Consider the following 19,990-nt stretch of genomic DNA (forward strand, 5'->3'; position numbering starts at 1 on the left):
TCCTCAGATCTGAGAGGTCTTCTAGGCAGAAAAAGCTTTTTGGATCCCTTCACCCCACTAGTTAGAATCAGACCACATCTTAACGATGCTCCCACATTACATGCAGCAAATTTTGAAAGTAGAGGTCCAGTTCCTTCTTGATTTGGCTTCAGATTAATTGGCATTTTTGGAGCCCTCATGTGAAATTCCAGGGGCCAAGGTCACCCACATCCTCATAAAGTGGTGGCAATCCTGGGCAACAGACACCAGCTTCCTACTGCAGGAGCTGTGCTTCGCCTGGTGGTGTTGACAGCAAGGCAGGACAGGGAAGGACTGCTCCTGAGCAGGGGGAGGTTGCTTTAGGAGGCCCGAGGAAGCTGTAAGATCAGCACTGGAGCACAAACCTCCCAGGAAAGGCCAAGCCAGCTGCCCTGGAAGTAATCACAGATAGCAGAGGGAATCACCCAAACTACTCAACTGATAAAAACAACTCATAAGAGCTAAATATCCCAGAGAGAGAATACAGAGTCTCATTTTAAATTACCCAGATAGGAAACAGCCCAGTAAGAAATGTTCTTTACAAGAAAATCCTTGGAGGATTACTATTCCCACCCTATCTAGCAATTGCTCTTTCCACTCCCATAAATTCCCATCCCAGGGCACTTCTGTCACAGTTCTGCTATCAACAGCAACACTTAGCTTAGTGAAGCATCACAAAAGCTTTAAGTGTTCCCTCCTGCATTTCCCCCATATGAACCACATTGTTTTCTAGTTTTCTCTTGCAGATGCAATAGAAGAAGCATTCAAATGACATTCCCTTCTTTCAGATTGTCCATCAAGTTGAAAGTGTATATGAGTGTTGTTTGCTAATCCAGGTTCATGCATGGCCTGTTCCCTGGTATAAAACACTATCCATCACCTAGAACATAGGGATGTATGGAAGAACCTGGTGCTTTTTGTCCAAATAGTATCAGAAAGGAAGGACAGCTCACTCCAGTACAGCTGTATTAGGAAACCTCCTGGGCAGAGGGCTGTTCATGCACTGTCCATGTGAGAAGTATGGGAAGATGTTGACTGACCTGAAGGATGGAGACAAGGACAGTGGCACTGACATACACTGGGGCTGAGGGAAGTGTGCAGAGTGGTAAGCACTAGGAACATGTGGCAGATGAGCAGGGAGACATTAGAGCAGCCTTCCAATACCTAAAAGGGCTGACAAGAAATGTGGAGAGGGATGTTTTACAAGCCATATAATGACATGACAGGGGGCGATGGCTGTCCTAGATGCTGCTCTGGGATATCTAAAACCTTTGTCCCCCAATTTGAAATATATATGTGAAAGCAATAAATTTACCCATTACACCAGCAAAGTAGACATTAGATTTTATTTCTCTGAGCATCAAAACTTCCCACCCCTTAATGGATGTCTTTTGTATAGCCTTGGAATCTTGATAAGTGAAGTACAATGAATCCAGGTGATATCCCACCTTTAGAGCAGGGCTATTATCAAACAGGGGGAAAAGAATGTTCTTGCAGCAAGTGGAATCACAGGAAAGGTCTCTTTGTGTTCTTAGCATACTTGGAAATGTCTGGCAAAAATTAGGACAAGGTATTTTATTCGTGTATGTGCACATAACTGTAACTTCATTCATTTAGAGAAAAGGTCCTTGTGATGTAGGACACAACTATACAAAACCCAGCAGAGCCTGGCAATAAATGCCCTGTGCAGCTTTGACCCACTGTCTTTATAATAGTCCATCTCCTCAGGCTTGTCTCATTTCAGGTGTCCCATCTTCCTCAGCTGTGCCTCTGTCTTTTATTTTTCTTTCCATTTTTCTTTTCCTTTAAGTAAATTCAAACTACAGGACAGAAGCAAATCAGAAATGCTCCTGATGCTGAAATCAGCTACCCTGATGGACCTGACCTGTCTCAGCTGGGGGGTGAGAGACATGCCTGGAAGAAGACTCACAGATATCTGGTATATTTTGTCCTACCCAGACCTGCAGACACTGAGCCCTTGCTGTTTTGGAAAGCAGGGTGCAAGATAGAATAGAGCCTGGGTTTGGTCTTCTGCTCTTAAAACCCCTCTGCTTTCCTGAAACCCATCCTGCCCACACATCCTCCTGCCAAGCTCCGACCTGTGCAAAGGAACCTGCACCCTAGCACCAAGCAAGGGCTGGCACGGCATTCACAGGGCAGTTTCTTCAAATGGCAAATGGCAGATTCTTCACTCCTGAAGTGATTTGCTGAACCTGAAATAGGAGTGTTTAGCACGGAAAGATAGCACAGACCAAGCCAAGGAGTTTGGGGGTATCCCATACCTAGTAAGAGCTACAGCCAGAAAAAGAGCCACCCATTTCCCTCTGAGATGTCCCTCTGGGTGCAGGTAACAAGGACACGCAGCCTGAATTGTGATAGCAGTTGTAAATGTTTTAAACCCCATTGCAGGTCACACGTAGCAGGCAGGGAGGCTGCCATCAGCTCTGATTTTGCTGTTTCATTTCCACTCATTCTCATTCACGTGGAAAGATGCTGAAGTGCCCTGGGCTGTGATCTGCTCAGTTCTGGTTTTGGCTGTCTCCTTCCTGAAGGATGGTGATTTCTCACATGTGGCTGTTTTCCAGCTATCACTTTTTGAGACAAACCCCCTGTTATATTACAAAGAGAATCAGGTGGCAAGTACCTATTTACAAGTCATTATTCTGAGGCACAAGAATGTTTTATTGATCCAAGCTGTGAACTGAAACTGTTCAAATGGGACTCTTGGGAATCACACTTCTTCTGTCTGAAGTGACTCTTCTCTGGGAGATACAAAAAAATAGGATTCATCTCATTTACTTGTGTGTGTGACTAGGGTGACAGTGATCCATTGTACAAGGATTTAATATAACCAAGTATCTTCTACAGGATGCTGTAAAGCTCCCATTGTATTTGATATTAAACAGGCTTTCTTCCAGCTACTGTTCACCCACTGCACACCAAGCAGTGACCCAGCTGCTTCCTTCACTTCAAAAGCTTAATCCTTTTTGGTGTATACTATTAGTTTGTAAAGCACTTTATCAGGAAAGCATGGATTTGTGAAGGGATGAGTGGGTGAGCTAGCAGTGCTTTGGCCTTCTCTTTTGCTCTATCCTACTCACAAGATGCACAGGATTACCTTTGAGCTCTATAGGCAGAATATGTTTGGAAACTGGAAAATGCATGGCAACAAATGAGTCGTTTCCATTAGCTGGGAACAATTGACTCATTCTGCATCAAAAATTAGCTGGAATATTGACAGCATTATCATCACACATCACATACAAGACATCAAAAGCCTTGGGGCTGGCTCCCAGCATGGGCTGATCAAAGCCATGTCCCCTCCCCACTATCCACTGTCACAGTGGGTTCCAAGGCAGGTCCCAGCAGTCCCCAGTGCATCCCAGCCACAGCAGCAGGACCAGCAGGGTCTTGCTTGGAACAGCCTTGTCACCAGTGGAGGCTCCCCTCTGTGCCAGTGTGCAGGATCAGCGCAGTGAAACCTCCAGACTCTGGTTTCCCTCCATCCTGTCAGCTCCCAGAGGAGGCAGAAGTCCTGGTGAGATCTGCTGGGAGGAGGATCTGTTTTGTTGATGCTGTGGATGTTTCATGCCTCATAACCTTTGGGGTTTTTTTGGCAGCCACCTTTCCCTTTGCACCAGTGTGGTCAGAGCTGTCTTTTCTCCCTGAAACCTGAGTGAATTTGACATATTTCTGCAGTTTCTGTTACTTCCGTGAGCAATTTATCCCAGGGTCTTTACACCAGCTGCTTTCCTCTTCCAGCTGTTCACGCACATCTGATGGAATCATTTCAGTAGAGCAGCTTCAAGCTCCTTGTAGTCAATGCCCCAGTTTCCTTTACGTGTCATTGAGATGCAGTTCATTTTATTGCTTGTAGTTTTAGAGATTGAAACTGAACTGCATCATCATTCTGGTAATTTCTCTTCATTTCTTACCCATCTTTTATTTGTAGACACCCTATTTCTTCTAGGCAAGCAATAAACCCATTATCTCTCTTCTCTCTATGTATAATTTGATCAGAAAATCAAATCTGACAACCAGCTCATAGGGCTTTTCATCTACAAATGCGTGTATTCAGCCTGTGGTGAGTTGTTTTCACTCTGGTTCAGATAAACACAAGTACCAGCTGTAAATATGATACTTGTAGGTCCAGGGAAACAGAAAGAGAAAACCAGCATCTTTCCACAGGTACCAGAAGGATGCACACAGTCAGTGTACAAGCTTCCTTTTTGAGGCCCATAGGCCTGGACTGTGCAGCCTTACTTTGTACATGGGCACTTGTATTGGAGATTTCTGTGAGCAGCAGCTACCAGAAGGAGTGCTGAGAAAGAAATAAGAGGTATGATAATGCTGCAAAAAGCAGGGGCCATGAGTTGAAAAGTTCAGTAATAGCACCAGATAGCTGCAATGGAAAATGCCCTGAAAAAAAGTGATTGCTCTCTACAGAGCCTTGCAGTTGAAATTTCAGGACAGTAAGTGGACTATTTCCATATCAAACATGACAGGAAGGCAGAGGGGACCGTAGGGTACCAGATAAATATGAACTATGACCATTATTTAAAGCCACCCTAATGAATAGTCTGACACCTGGAAATCCATCTACCAGCAAGAGCAGTTGTTTTGCCCATGTCTAAATCATGTTTCTGAACCTTTTCTACCCGTCAGTAGTTAGGTTAGAAATAATTACATGATTCAACAGCGTGTTACTGGAAAAATAAGGAGTACAAGAAAGCAGGTCTTTCCCCCCCCTGCAGCTTTGTTTTCCGTGCTCCCATCTGTGCTGCTTTCACTCTCCATGTATTACATGAGGGAATCATACTAATATGAAGGAAGAATCAAGTGGCCTGGAAATATCTTATTCTAAATTACACATGCACTTGGGCTTCTGACCCACGGAGATGTCTGATAGAATAAACTGGTGTGGTGGGTTTAGCTGAAATGGGATTTACTGCAAAGAATAAGCAAGGGAGTTTACTCTTAGGGCAGCAATAGTTAATCTTTACAGATTTGCTACGTTAATTAAAAATGGAACAATCCAGTGATTGCATCAGGGTTCCTATTAAGACTAAATCAATAAACCAATGGGCTCAAATCACGGAATCACTGAATTAATGCAGCGAGTAATCAAACTGGAGTCTGAGGTTGGCAATGGAAGGAATTACTTTGTGTTAGTCCTACTCCAAGTTCTCATGAGAGCAAAGGGCAGAATTTAAGGAAAAGCCAGCTTCCTTCCCTTCCAGGCTGCAGGCTGTGTTATAACCAGCGCATGAAACTATCCAGGGAAAAGCCATTGTGCTTTCAGGCCCATGCCAAGGAGATGTTGCAATCCCATCCTGTTTCATTTTGAGGAAATGCAATTTAGAGAGTTCTCAGCTCCCCTCTAACAGAGCTCTTCGTGCTCAGCCACTGCCAACAGTTTTGGGCTAACTGTTCCCTCTGAATACCACATAAGCTAGAAACTTCCCAGAGAAGAACGGAGACCCCTTCCATGAGGTGCCCTCAGACCAAGTGCTCTTTCACCTCCCCAAGCACTTGCTCTCATCAGCAAACTGATAGGACCAACTCTTCTGACCCGTGTGCCTTCAGAAGAGGCTATTCTGGCACAGAAATAAACATACCCTGTTGTAATTGCTCCAATTGAGTGACTTTGGAAGTGGAAAAGTTACTTGAGACTAAAGACACTTTTCTTTTGAATATATCCATGACCCTGAGTTCTCTATTGCAGTATAAAATGTCCACCAAATTGCTCATGGCACACAAAAAGCCCCTCGTGTGGGTGACACGGTGCATCCTTCCTCCAGACCTTCTGCACTAAGTGCCCCTACATGCACTGCGTGCCCTGCCCTCCCTGCTCACTAATCAGCCAAAGCAGTGGCAAGACTTCAGAGTAGTCTGCAATGATGATTTGATTTGATTGCTTGTTTTATACAAAGTCCCTTTATAATCCAAGCTGTCTTCTCCAAAGAGAGACCTCAGCCTCCTTGCCGTAGCTGTGACTTTCCTGCTGCCCTGCCTTCATCCAGGCAATCTCATGGGAACATAATCCAAAACTATTGTCCAAATATCTTGTGCATTCTTGTCAGGACAGAGCAGTGCAAAGCAAACAGGAAGCTTTTACCTGTGGAATCTTAGTTCAGGCTTCACTGGGGAAGTTTTGAAAGCCACATATTTAAGGATGCTTGAAGATCCTGACAGACAACTTGTAGGGGTTTTAGCATTGTCTTTACAGCTGATTTGTAAGCTTTTAGTTCCTAACTCTCTCTCAGATCAGTGCCTTTAGAAATCAGGTGTAATGACTAATGAGCGCATGCTTGGGCAAGTCAAAAGTTGTCCTGTTCATTTCCCTGTGCTTACAACCACCTCTCTGGTACTGAGTACCCTACCGCACTTTGGTGCTGAGCACCTACCCATTCTGGTGCATTGCTTCGAGAACTGCTCCCAGCTCAGATGAACACGCTCTCTAAGGATTCATTAGGACGATATGACAAGCCTGAGGCAAAGAAGACAAAATGCTGTATTTTTTACCCCTTGCCTGGAAAAGTTATTTCTGCCTCTGCTTCCTTGTGTGTAACACAGGGTACAAAACTGTGCCCCTCCTTTGCTGATGTCCATCGTCACAGGCACAAGAGAGAAGGTCAAATCTTAGTCATGGTGGCTCCACACCTGATCTAGTACCATCAGTAGTCAATATGATCCCTGTCTGAGTGCAGTAAAGTCCTGTGTGGACACCAGATCACACCAAACAGTTGGAATAACCACATTATTTGTTCCAGATGAAATCACTTTTACAGTGTAATGACTAGGAGTTTGGTCTGTTGGGCATAAATACACCACATCTAGCAGAGCAGCTGGGGTTGTGCCATCACCAAGTGACTAGAGGGCTGGGTAGGCAATTATAACCTTGCCATAGACTTCTATGGGAGAAGTGAAAAACACAGGCAGGATATCGTGTTTTACTGGATTTGACATATTTTTAACGAATTAGAAAAAATCCATGGTAAATTCATTAAGACTTTTCCATGGGGGTCTTTAACCAGAGTCCCACAGCTGGGATTTAGAGGTCCTGAGACAAGATGTAGAAGTTTTCCCCTTGGATGAGGCCCAGAGAATGTACTGGAAAGATAAATGCACACTCCTCATCTTCTTTCTTTCTCTGTAAAACATTTGGGCTTAGATCTTCCCTGGAGATAAATTGGCACGGTTTCACTCGCTGCAGTAAAGCTGCAATAATTTACAAAGGGCCTGTGCATTTTAAATCACTTCAGCTATGGCAATGCACTGCAATCCATGGTCCCTTCTGAACGCCCACATCCCCTCTAGTGCCTGGTCCCCACCTGGCTGCTCTCCCCATCGCCACTTTGAAGCCAGGTTCGGAGGAGGTTTGCTCATCTACCAGCACCCCAGGTCTGATGTGGGAACAAGGAGTGCCTGAAGGAGCCAAGCTGCAGCCAGAAGCAGCTCAGTGCCCGTGTGCCCTCCCTGTGCTGAGCAAAGGCAACCTTAAGGCTCCCTGCAGAGCTGTGCCTTGGGGACCCACCACTGCCTCCCATCCCTCTCTGTTCACAGCCAAAGTGCAGGGCCCTGCATCCAACCTCGCCCTGCAAATCCCCCATCCTTTCCCCAGAGCCTTTGCAAGCTTTGGGGTTTCCATTTAGGAGCCCTCTGAAGTAATTAATACAGGGGGCCGTATGCTGATTCCGCAGAGCCCATTAATCACTTCTGCTGAGACAGAGGGACTGTTTGCACAGAGTTTGTAGAGATTATCGCCCTGGCTCCGGGATTTGTCACATTGCATTACAAATGGTGTTTTAGTGAGCTCCTCAGTTCCCAGCGGGCCATAACCTGTCTGATGCAAAGTCAAATATTGTCGAGCAGCAGAGGTTTCCCAAGAAGGGGCTTATCTGTTCCAGATTGCTTGATTATATAAATAGGACTTCGGTATGAGATACAAATGCAAATAATTCCTCAAGGGTTACATTTGATAATGGCACAGAAATTAATCTTCAGTCACAGAAATAACACTGGCTGTTTCACAGCAAAAGCCTGTAGAGATATCCGCTATCCCACCAAAAATGTTTTCTCTGTCCAAAGAATTATATTATTATTCTTGTAACCTACTGAGATTTCTTATTTGAAAACGCTTTAACAAGGATTAATTCATTAGTAACTGAAGGAAAGGGCACAGCAGCCACAAGCACTGTTCTGCGCAATCAAGAGGCTAAGCCAGTGTTCCCAGGTTTGAGAACCACTCTCCCTGCCATTATCTGGTAGAAGAATGAACCAAAATTGAGTTTTACAGAGTCATTTAATGTGCCTGAGTACTCTATTGTGAGTCAGTTGCCTAACAGCATTGGATAACACCTCCCAGGGGAAACTGGGCACCTCTCATGTGATTGTACAGGGAGATGCTGATCATAAAACTGTTCCTGGAAAAGCTTACAAGCAGAACAGTCAGATAAGAACAGTCCTAATGCCAAGGGCATTAGTGAAGCATAACTATTTTGGGGACTATACCATACATTTTTCAGCTGTTCCTTCTGCTTTCAACTGAAGAACAGATTTTCCAGTCTTAAGCTTTTACTTAAAGTAAACTTGGTAATTTAGATGTACTTAAATTTATTTAAACTTAATAACTGCATTATTGATTCTTGTTTCAGGTTAGATTTTCTTTTCTGGGCCCAATGTACATGTAAATGCATCCAGTGCCTTCCCCAGGCTCTTGTTCTCCCTTTGTTAAATGGTGGCTCTGCTCAGTTCCCTGTCCATATGCCTTGTATGCCCATGCAGAAGACCAATGCACCTAAATGCTACATTTTTTTCTGTGGCTTTCATACAGAAGAGAACCTGGGAAGAGATGGAGGAGTGAGAGGAGAAGAGGGGAAAGGAGAGGCAAAGGCTGGTAGGATTTGGCTTTGATGCAGAGGCATTACTGCAGGGGTACAGCCAAGAGTAAGTGGTGTTCAGTCACTCTCAAATATACCAAACAAGTGGTGCTTAGATATCAAGTGACATGTGCCCAGTGACTGGGAATATACCAAACAAGTGGTGCTTAGATATCAAGTGACATGTGCCCAGTGACTGGGACACACAGTTTTGGCCTGATCATGGGAAAAAAATGCTGGGAAATCCTTCAAAAAAGGTGAAAGTGAGGCATCGGTCTTCTTCAGACCGACTGGTTTGTGGCAGAGGTAAGCTTATGTGTAACAAGAGGGCAGCTGAGAAAGCCTTAATCAAATGGAGGTTTAAAATGTAGACATGAAAGAAAAGTTTTGCTATGTAGAAGTTTGATGATTATGTATTTTGAGCAATCCTACCACCTGCAGCTCGAGTCAGCTCCCTGCTTCAGAGACACAAGTGAACAGATGGTGTATTTGTGACACCATCAGGTAGTGGGCAGTGGTTATCAGTTAACTGGCAAGTATCCACCAACAGTTATTCCAAAGCAGATAATTAAATGAGTTATAAATAACAAAACAACAAAAAAATTAAAAAAGATCTCAGGAGTTGAAAAGGAAGGAATGAGGAGACGAAAGGAGACCTTCAGATGAATTATACAGCCTTATTTCTTACCTTTTCCTAGTCCATTACACACAGAGACCAATTAAAAATCTAATAAATTAAACATCCCTCAGATATTCTATGCAACTGCGTCTGCCATTTTCAGACGGTCAAGCATACATAATAACAATATTCTATTAAGAAATCAGCCCCTTCCAATCTGGGCTGTTTTATGATTCTGTTCTATTCAAATTATCATTTACATCATAATTCTGGTGGACAGGGATACAACCGTAAGTGTAATGAATGACATATTTAAGATTTATTGTGTATTGGGTGAAGACTGAACTCTTACAATGTGTGTGTCAGCACAGCAGCCAGTTGACTTGTGTGTGCCAGTGACCCCAACCTCTGAAGATCTTAGGAGCCTAGGGAGATACTTACACCATCATTCCACAGGCGAGAAGCCAAGACACATCCACGGTCAATAGCATTCCACTGAGGCACACAGGAAGCTGGTGGCAAACCAAGAGCTGAACGCTGAATGAGTTCCTGTTCTGCACCTTTTCTCACAAGACTTGTCCATGCTCTTCCTCGAAGAGCATCCAGTGGAAAGCAGAGACACTGGTGTCTTCTTAAGTGGGCCTGAATAAGTTGCAATCTGCTTTCCCATAGATGCTGTTGTTCATGATGCAGAATACACTTGGAAAAGAGATGAATGAGGGGAAATATCACAGAGGTCTGTGCAGTTGCCAGTGGCTTGGGAATGGCGACTAAGGGATGTTTGCTTAGTGTTTCATCCATTACAAGTGCTAGCTGGTAGGTAGCACATTCAAACCAGTGACAGTATTTGTCATAAATATGTTCAAGTTGTGCAACTCCTTGCCACAGAAAACAAGATGGTTAAAGTTTACACATTCTCAATGAAAGGTCAAACAAATTAGTTAAACAGAGATTCATCATGTGCTGTTGAAAACACAGTATTTTGTCTGGGTCAGGAACTCCCTCACAAATTGCCAGAAATTTGGAAACACATCTGGGGAAGTACCAAAAAAAATGTTTTGTCTGTTTTCTTCCTATTCCTGAGCAACAACTTTCGGTCACTATTGGAGGCGTGATGCTGGGTGAGAGAGACTTTTGGACCATCCCACAACAGCCCTGCTTGTGTTCTTGGGAGCTGAAAGAGAGGTCAGGGGTGGAGAGAGGGAGCCAGGAATTCCAGAAAACCGCTCTCTCCATGTTTTCTGAAATCTGCCTGTTGAAACCGCTGCCAATTCACACAGTGAAATATGTCCTCGGTGTTTCTCCAAGACAGCCTGAAAAAGTCACTGCCCCAAAGAATCAAATCAGTAGCATCTTTGGCCCCAGAGGAACGTGGCAAAAAGGTCATTCTGGATCAACTGGAAGTCAAGGCTGCAAAAAGAAGCTTTTGAAGTCCCCTACTGAGTTCCTGGAAGGAGATTAGACTTTAAAAACCCTCATACCATGCTTTGGGTCATGATCTCACAGCCTCAGTCTATCCCAGGCTATTGCTGAAAGTACTGTCAGGCCAATAAACTACATGGATTCACCCTATCAATAATGGCATTGGTAAGGCTGCTCCTGGATGTAATATCTGCATGCCAGGCAGTGAGCCACACGCAGTGTCAGGCCAGCTCTACAGAAGAAGGATTTGGCTGAAAACTTCCAGTACTGCAGAGTGTGTCATATTGAAAAACCATAAAGACAAAGCACTTGGCATCATGAGCCCCACATTCTGCAGGAACTCTTGGGCTATCAGTGCAGGATCTGTGGGTGGGTTAGTCAGTCCAGCTCCCTGTTTTGAAAGGGCAGAAACTGAGTCAGAAATGGCAATGAAGCTCTCTTCAGGGGATTAGAAAGACTGGGGTTTAAATTTTGTTTATGGTTTATTATTCTGTTTCCTACTGTCCTTGGCCGCGGAGCCATTTCTTGCTCACCTTTCGCTACTGACCAATTCTTTCCTCCAGTTCACACCCAGAAGCCCTCATATATATTTTTGTCTCTTCTTTGGTTTCCCTTAAATCCCCATGACTAATCTACTGTCTCGTCTCTTCCTCCCAACTCTGAGTTGTTTTTAATTGGGCCCTTGTTAACAGCTTCGTTGTTTGCCTGTATCCATACACAGAGCACAGCTGCACGCTCTCCCTCTCAACCACAGGAGAAGAAATCAGCAAGTAGAGCCCCTCCAAGAGAGCCCAGCCCGTCTCTTCTGTAACAACCACAGCAACTTGTGCAAAATGACTGCCTCTGCGGGCAGACAGATGAGCTTTCCGAGACAGATCTGCGGCTCGGAGCGCACAGACGTAATAATCACCAGAAATACATCACAAGCCGCTCTCCAGGCACTCCTTAGACCATTCCTAAATCACCAGGTGCAGTCTCTCTCCCACTCCTGACTCTCTGGATACGGAAACTTTTGCTTTCTGTCATTCGCTCTCAGTACACTGCAATCTTTCTGCCTGAAATTGTAAATGATAACACCTGCTGGGGCTCTTATTTGTTCATTCCCCATATCTCCGGCTGCTCCCTGTGTGAGATATTATGCCCACACAGAGGTATGAAATATACAGTAGTTGCTTGTGAAAGTTTTATATGAAAGATGCAATGAGCATAAATAATGGTATTGTTCTGACGTTCTTCATCTTGAATCTGACAGAACATGTTCAAGAATCTCCGGGAACACTCTAAAGCTGATGGAAAAGTCACTCACACTATTATCAGCATAGCTGAAAACAAATGAGCAGCACTGCTCTGGACATCTTATTTTTCTTTCACCACCAGAATGTATTTATTCCTCAAGTCATACCATATTCATATTTCGTTTAATGATTCATAATCATCCCAGGTTCCAGAAGCTTCTAATTAACTCATATTTAGTGTCATTAACAGATGCTCAGGGAGTGATTTATTGCACAATACCAGCTCATACCATCGCATAAATCCAGCCAATCTAATTGGCAGGCAGTCTAGGTAAATATCTTCTGCTGGTGGATGAGATGCTGTCCTAAATTCAGCATTAATGCCCTGCAGGCTGCAGCTGAAGCATTATTATTTTCTCCTTCTATTACTCTGCACGACATACATGGTACTGTACACCAGTTATTTCCCTCTTTAAAAAAAGAGATGTAGTGAGATACTGTCTAGGGTTTGGGATATTTATTTATCCTGTCTGAGAAATGAGAAAATCAATAGCCCCAAAGAAGTTCTTGCTCAAGCTCTTTTTAATGTCAATAGCCCCAAAGAAGTTCTTGCTCAAGCTCTTTTTAATGTACCTCTGGCTTTCTGTATTTTCAAACCCAAAACAAATCCCTCTGACACGCTACAACAAAACAATCCTAAACTCTACTAGAAAAGGCATATTGGGAATCCTGTCTATACCAGAGATGTGGCCAAATGTCCAGACCATTTGCTGCTGGGACTGGCCAGAGTGGCTCTGGGCAGAACACGGAGCTGAACACCTACAACAGCAAGTTAGCTCTACAGGTACTTCCATTAGCACCTGTAAAGGTACAGGTACAGGTAGAATGCAGGGACACTCCCAGCCACTCACGTTGCTGGATTATTAGAGGGACCCCAGCATGGTTTCCAGCCCAGGCCAGCTAAACCTCCCCCAAATCCTGACTGGCAAAGGCAGCACAGCCAGAGAGCATTGGCACAGGACTGCTCACAGGCAGCCAGTCTGGTGAGCACCATGTGGGTCCAGCCTGGACAGAGCCAGCGCACAGGACTCTCTTAGCATCACTGTTTTAATGATACACATCCACCCAGCAGCTTCGGTGGGCTTGTTTTACTTGGAAACTAGGGTGAGGCTTTTCTTCTTCCCAAATTTCAGAGTGGTAACAACACAGGGGCTGATCCCTTTGCTTGTTGCCTGGGCAGGAGCAATCTTCCAAAACTGAAAGACAAGTTAGTTACCTCTCTGGAGGAGAGCTGCAGTTATGCTGCAGACAAATTCCACAGCTTTTCTCTTAAGAGCTCACTCCCTTTTCATTCCCAATGGCAAAACTATGACTCAGTTTGTGTTAACAAAATACTAAGGAAACATGGATAAATATTGTCTTAAATTCCTTAAGGTGGGAGTCATTAGAGGATTGCTAAAATATTATTTTTTTTGCAGTAGTTTTTGTCTGTCTGTAGTCTTCAAAAAAGGTTTATTTAAGCTTTTTGTTTCAACAGCACTGAAAGAAACCATTGTAAATAATTACGGTGTATTTTCTCTTCATGTTTTAAAAACAATGTGTTTAGTAAAGTTACTGGGTTTTAATATACTTTTGACTCAGAATGAGATTTTGATGATGAACAATCTCTGCTGCCTGCTCCAAGCTTTACTTACAGCAGTGCCTTCCATGGGTGGGTTTGGTGAGGGGGAGGAATGTAAAGCAAAACTACATTAACATGGGACTTTGCCCAGTGAAGAAGGGAATATGACAGCTTGAGAAAGGTGATATACATTAATCTTATATGCTGCAGAATTTCTAGGATTTGTTCAAGTTCTCCTCAGGAGTCACTATGAGCAATCAGCGTAGGAACAATACCATGATGAGAATGACTGGTTTAACTAATGCTTTCATCTTCAGTACAGCACGCTTCCTTGCTGCTTTCCTCTCTCATAGTCTGTTCCCAGCGTGCATGCAGTCTTATATGCAAAGGCACAGCCACCCCTAACATCTGTAGTGCAAGGAACAGCTTGCCATGGACTAAATTAATTCAGAGGCATTTTGTGGACATTTTATAGATTTTATATAGAGGTGGCCCATCAACTTAGGGAATCATATCTATGCATTATTATCAAAGGATGGGAAGGATGGTGGTGATGGTTAATGAGGATGTGTTGGATAACGTGGGACCAGAGCATGATATAAATGTCATGAATTAAGGCGTGGAGAATGTGTTTGTCTGGGATAAGAGTTAATTTTCTTCACACTCTCTGGTATGAGGCTGTGTTTTGGATTTGTGCTGAAAATAGTGTGATATTACAGATGTTTTAGTCACTGCTGAGCAGTGCTTACACAAAGTCCTTTCTGCTCCTCACCCCACCAGCGTAGGCTGGGGGTGCACAAGAACCTGGGAGTGGACACAGCCAGGACAGCTGACCCCAACTGACCCAAGGGATATTCCACACCATATTCAACACCAGCATGCAAAACTGGGGGAAGATGAAGGAAGTGGGGACATTCAGAGTGATGGTGTTTGTCTTCCCAAGTAACTGTGACATATCACAGGGCCCTGCTTTCCTGGAGATGGCTGAACACCCGCCTGCCTATTGGAAGTGACGGATAAATTCCTTGTTTTGCTTTTGCTTGCATGCAACCTAAACTAGATAAACTAAATATACTATTATAATGTCAGGAGTATCAACCCAATTGCATGCCCTCTGGGGTCTTCTTAATAACAAAGATCATAAACAACAGGCATACCAGTCCACATGTAATTTATGGAATAACAGACTGGAAGGGACTTCTTGAGAGCATCTGGTCACTTTACAGAAGTGTTAACTTTTCTATTAAAACAAAAGAGATAAATAAGATACTCTGCTCATTTAGGTCAATTCCACATTCTATACCAAAACAAGTGTCAGAACTAGTTTTAGTATGAATAGCAACGTAGATTTAGGAAGAAGTCTAGTATCCCACCAAAATCCACATGAACCATAAACAATTCTAAAGAATTCTCAATGATCACATGAATTGTCTGACAGGAATCAGGATGCTGAAGAGAATAATGAAATACGAGGGTTCCTACATATTTTGTCAGAAACCCAGTTACTAAACAACAGAATAAATTACTGGGACAACCACCCGCAAACACTGAGATGCAGTAATGAGCTGTACCACCTCATAAAAATAAGTTTTAATATTAACAATTAATTTCATGAGTGCATATTAACCTTTCTTTTTGCAAAGTTCAAACAAGGTTCAAGTCCTGCATTGTTTACAAAGCTGGGGTTACTCTTCTTCATTCTTCTGCACTGACTGCATAGCTTCTGCTTTAACTCTATTTCGTTTTCTTTTTCTTCTTTTCTTCTTCTCAGAAGAAGGCTCCTGACCCTCCTGTGTTTTCTTCTTTTTCTTCTTCAGACAGCTGAGGGGATTGGGGCCGCCTGCCCTTTTACGTTTTCTTCTCTTTTCACCTCCTTGCTTTGTTAGTCCTTCTTGTTCTTTAAGCTGCACAATACTTTGTTTTTGGTACTCTGGAACAAGCTGATTTGTCTGCAACTTTTGAACAACTGCCAAAGATTTAGTAGAAGGTTTGTCTAGCACCATGGTGTTCTGAATAATAAAGAGGAGGGGAACGCCAGCCTTCTTTTTCACTTTGTTTGCTAAAGCCTGGTCCTGCAAAATTAAATACTTTAGTCAATATTTTGGGATTAAATGATATTTGCAATTCAAATGTGCCTACTTTTAATACAAAACTATGAAGATAAATTACATTATAAAAAAGATAAGAAACTTAATCTATCAGATATACATGGCAGTGCATTTCAGAGCAATTTAAATTTCAATTTCTCTCTTTCTGATAAGCTGTCCTTCTGATGGAAAATTTATTAACATTTCCTTTTTTTCATGCATGTGTAAGCATATGTGCATTTTCTGAGGAAAAAGTACCAGTTCATTGGTATGCCCCTCCACTTCACAAGAAGTAACACCATTACTCATAGAACAAGAATTTTAGATTCCTTGTGTCTTACAGAAGTATACAGCATTCTACTGTAAACCATTATATACATATTGTATATAAGTTGGACATACAGTCCTAGTAACTGACCCAAGAAAAAATCTGCCCATCTTATTTTTACACAACTTCTACATTTATTCTTATTTAAAACTTTCCAAGTTTCTTAAAATGAAAGTTATATGGTCATTTAACACTTTATTTTCAGATTACTGTGCAAAACAGAGGCAGGGAATGCACATACAAGCAATATGTAAAGTAACATTCATCAGTTGTTTGCTTACATGTCAATAGGTAGTCAGCATGCTTTCTACACCTGCTAAAGTAAGCAATATCATTCTAGGGTAAAAAAACCTAGTTGTTCAAGTAGACGAAAGATTCCCTACTTCATAGTTAACAAAAAGCCAGTTAAGTCTTTACGGCTTTACAAGATTAATTCCCACAAGCTATTTAAAAGTCTCATAATGGAGGATTCCTGACGTTTCCTTATTCTTAGGTATCAAAGGATCACTTGAAATGAAGTTATGCTCTCCATGCGCATTTACCTGTGTAGCAATGAAGAAGTGATGAGGGTTGCCTTCTTCAATCATGGAAAGTAAACAGCCCGAACCACTCACAAGATCCTTGTGGTGAGAACAGTTTCGAACTTGAAAACTTTGGGCAATTAATTTTGCTCCATAAAGAGCTTTTCCCAATGCCTGCAGTTCTTTTAGAACACATCTGAAAATCAAAAGCATCAATGATTTAATGTGAAAGAGAAAATAACTACATAGTTTTTTACAACAGCAGAAGGTTGACATGAGTTAATTAAGAAGGAGCAATGCCTAGTTGCTCAGGCTTTATGATTTATAGATGGCACCCAGTAACCTGAAAGCAGCAGCCCACCTGAAGACGTCAGCAAGATTTTTTCGGTTCCAAACAAGATTAAGAAGTAACAACACTAAGTTATATTAAATTATTTAAAAATATTTCCTATCAGTGGCAATGCTGAGTCCTGACATCTATGTTCAGGTATCACCCAGCACAGGAACTGGTACTTATCAAATAAAATGACTTGAATTAGCAGAAACTGTTTAATCACTGCATACAAGTTCAATTCTTAGCATCCACCACCCTGCTTCAAACTTGCTATCAGAATCCAATTGACTCAAGCAGAAGAAGAGACTGTCCATCTAATTAAAAATCTGTAAGTTTGCGGCTCCACGACATTCTAACTAGACAATAAAATGCAAACCCAAACCCCTCCTCTCAGCACTCAGAGCAGATGTCCACACAGAAGTAGCAGACTCGGAGGATGCTGCCTTCAGGATATTCAGAAATGAACAAGGGATGAAACACAACCTACTCCTGCCATTGAGTCTTACTATTAAATATGGCCAGTGGTAGGAACGTACAGCCAAGAAATACAACTTCAAGGATATGGCAACAACTATTTTTCTTTCCAGAGAAGAAAGGTTAGCCTTTGAGGACAGTCTTTGTGGAGACCTGAGCCTGTTCTTTTTGCAAAGACTCTCACAGCGAGACAGCTCATTTCCGCAGGGAGCCTCTGGTCATGCCACTGAGGTGGTGCCTCACCAACATAGCGTTCTGACAGCAGAGAAAATGAGTACATCCAGCTGCCCTATGTGAAAACAGGTCAAAAAGATGAACAGATATTGCTGAAAGAAGGAAGCAAGAAGGGTCATTTAGACATGACTGCAATACAGTTTGGATCAATGTGATTCACAAAAATTTCACAGCTAAGGTCATGATCTGATACTTTGTACTCTTTAGAAGTAGAGACCAGTTCTGTATGCTTTGCAAGATGGCTCAATGTTCAATTTTTGTAGCCTAGGGTATACATCCTCCTGATCTTTTCAGTACTTGCCTCCATGATGGGCAGTTGGCTGTTCTGTCATTGCAGAAATCCAAGTGAGGGAAATCTTACCATACGCAATATGGAAAGTAAAGTACAAACAAAAGCAACTTTAAGGCAACTTAGGTATTTAGTGTGCATGCTTTACTTCCACACCTTTGTCTAGCATACACTTGCTCTCCCTTGAGAACAGCTACTTTGGAAATAATCCCTTCTGGCAGGCTGAAACTCCAGACAGGCAGTAATTCCCTCCATGCACAAGAGATCTGACCTTGCCTCCATTCTCACTTTGCCAAGAAACTGGGAGTGGGAAGAGGCAACCCCAGATGTCTCTCACTCACTGTGGTTACTTCTTGCCTCACCACCATGTTCAGCTCTGGGGTCCCAATATGAGAAGGGCATGGACCTGTTGGAGCAGGTCCAGAGGAGGCCACAAAGATGCTCCAAGTGCTGGAGCACCTCTGCTCCGGAGACAGGCTGAGAGAGCTGAGCTTGTTCAGCCTGGAGAAATCTCCAGGGAGACCTTAGAGCAGCCTCCAGTACCTGACAGGAGCCAACAAGAAATCTGGAGAGGGACCTTTTACAAGGGCATGTAGGGATTAGACAAGAGAGAATGGCTTTAAACTGACCATAGGACAACATTGACTTTAGGACAAGAGCTAACAGCCTCAAGTTGTGCTAGGGGAGGTTTAGATTGGATATTGGGAAAAAATTCTTCACAGAGAGAGTGCTCAGGCATTGGAACAGGCTGTCCAGGGCAGAGCTGGAATCACCTTCCCTGGAAGTGTTCAAAACCCTTTAGATGAGGCCCTCAGTGACATGGGTTAGTGGTGGTCTTGGCAGTCCTGGGGTAATGGTTGGACCTGATGATCTTAAAGGTCTTTTACAACCTCATTGATTCTATAGCAGAGGGTAGATTTAGGTTAGATAATAGGAAGAAATTCTTCACTACGAAGGTGCTGAGGCCCTGGCACAGGGTGCCCAGAGAAGCTGTGGCTGCTCCATCCCTGGCAGTGTTCAGGGCCAGGCTGGACTGGGCTTGGAGGAACCCGCTCTTAGTGGAAGGTGTCCCTGCATGTGGCAGGAGGCTCGAACTGGATGAGCGTTAAGTTCCCTTCCAACCCAAACCAGCCTGTGATCTGTCCCATCTCCAGAAGGGCAGCCGGTACTGGATACAGCTCCCGTCCCTCTGCAGGTTAACCACAGCCGCTACCTCCCCTCCACAGCCACCGCAACCACACGAACCCCAGGCCGCTCTCCTGTCCCGGTACCCGAGAGGCGGCCGAGGGAGGGACCCGTCCAGCCGCGCATGCGCACCGCGGTTGCCCATGCGGCCCCGCCGTACCGTGTGGTGCAGAGCTGCACGGCGCCGCCGAGGTAGCCGGGCAGCTGCTCGCGGATCTGGATCTTGTTGCGGAGCGCGGCCTGGCAGAAGGTGCCGTCCAGCAGCACCTGGAACGGCTCGCGGAACCCGAAGTTGTTCTTATAGAAGCCCATGTTCTTCTTGGCGTGCTTCTGCCGCGTCAGCTTCATGGCGCCGCCGCCCGCACGCAGCCACCGGCTCACCCGGAAGCTCAGCGGGGCGGGGCCTTGGGGCCTTCCGCCCCCCCGGGTCTAAGGGAGCGGGAGAGTGGTGAGGAGGGTGTAGGGGCTACCCCGTGCCTCAGCGCCAGGCCGCGGCCGGGCCTCCGGAGCGCCACCCGGGAAGCCAGGTGATGCTCGGCCGGCGGAGGTGAGGCCTGCGAGGGGTCTCCCTCTTCCACCTTGGTGCTGTGCACTAACTGAAGGCTAGTTCATTACCCTGTGTTTGCAGTGGTGTGCTAGCGCCTGTCTTTGCTGAGATCAGAAACACAGTTTTGGTTTGTCTAATTCACGTGAGGGAGCTCGGGTTGTTTAGAAGGTTCAGGGGAGACCTTATTGTTACAA

The 19,990-nt window shown here is 44.1% G+C and overlaps 1 protein-coding gene across 1 annotated transcript; it reads right to left on the reverse strand.

The window, feature by feature from the left end:
• Positions 1-14,951: 14,951 nt before the first annotated feature.
• Positions 14,952-19,636, reverse strand: UTP23 (UTP23 small subunit processome component). The gene is made up of 3 exons (XM_005150933.4): positions 19,410-19,636; positions 16,755-16,929; positions 14,952-15,869 (listed from the first exon to the last, which is right to left on the reverse strand). Exons 1-3 carry the CDS (start codon positions 19,595-19,597, stop codon positions 15,483-15,485), a joined length of 750 nt encoding a protein of 249 aa, XP_005150990.2. The 5' UTR covers positions 19,598-19,636; the 3' UTR covers positions 14,952-15,482.
• Between the last annotated feature and the right edge of the window lie 354 nt (positions 19,637-19,990).

This window comes from Melopsittacus undulatus, chromosome 1 (assembly GCF_012275295.1).
Source record: "Melopsittacus undulatus isolate bMelUnd1 chromosome 1, bMelUnd1.mat.Z, whole genome shotgun sequence".
In the NCBI taxonomy this organism is placed as follows: domain Eukaryota; kingdom Metazoa; phylum Chordata; class Aves; order Psittaciformes; family Psittaculidae; genus Melopsittacus; species Melopsittacus undulatus.

What these genes read in the sequence shown, in the direction of transcription:
- UTP23 (XM_005150933.4), bottom strand. Translation starts at nt 19,597, where the DNA reads ATGAAGCTGACGCGGCAGAAGCACGCCAAGAAGAACATGGGCTTCTAT. An exon ending in GTGCAGCTCTGCACCACACG is followed by an intron (nt 16,930 to 19,409) that starts GTACGGCGGGGC and finishes TTTGATTTTCAG; the next exon opens with ATGTGTTCTAAAAGAACTGC. An exon ending in ACTTCTTCATTGCTACACAG is followed by an intron (nt 15,870 to 16,754) that starts GTAAATGCGCAT and finishes TTAATTTTGCAG; the next exon opens with GACCAGGCTTTAGCAAACAA.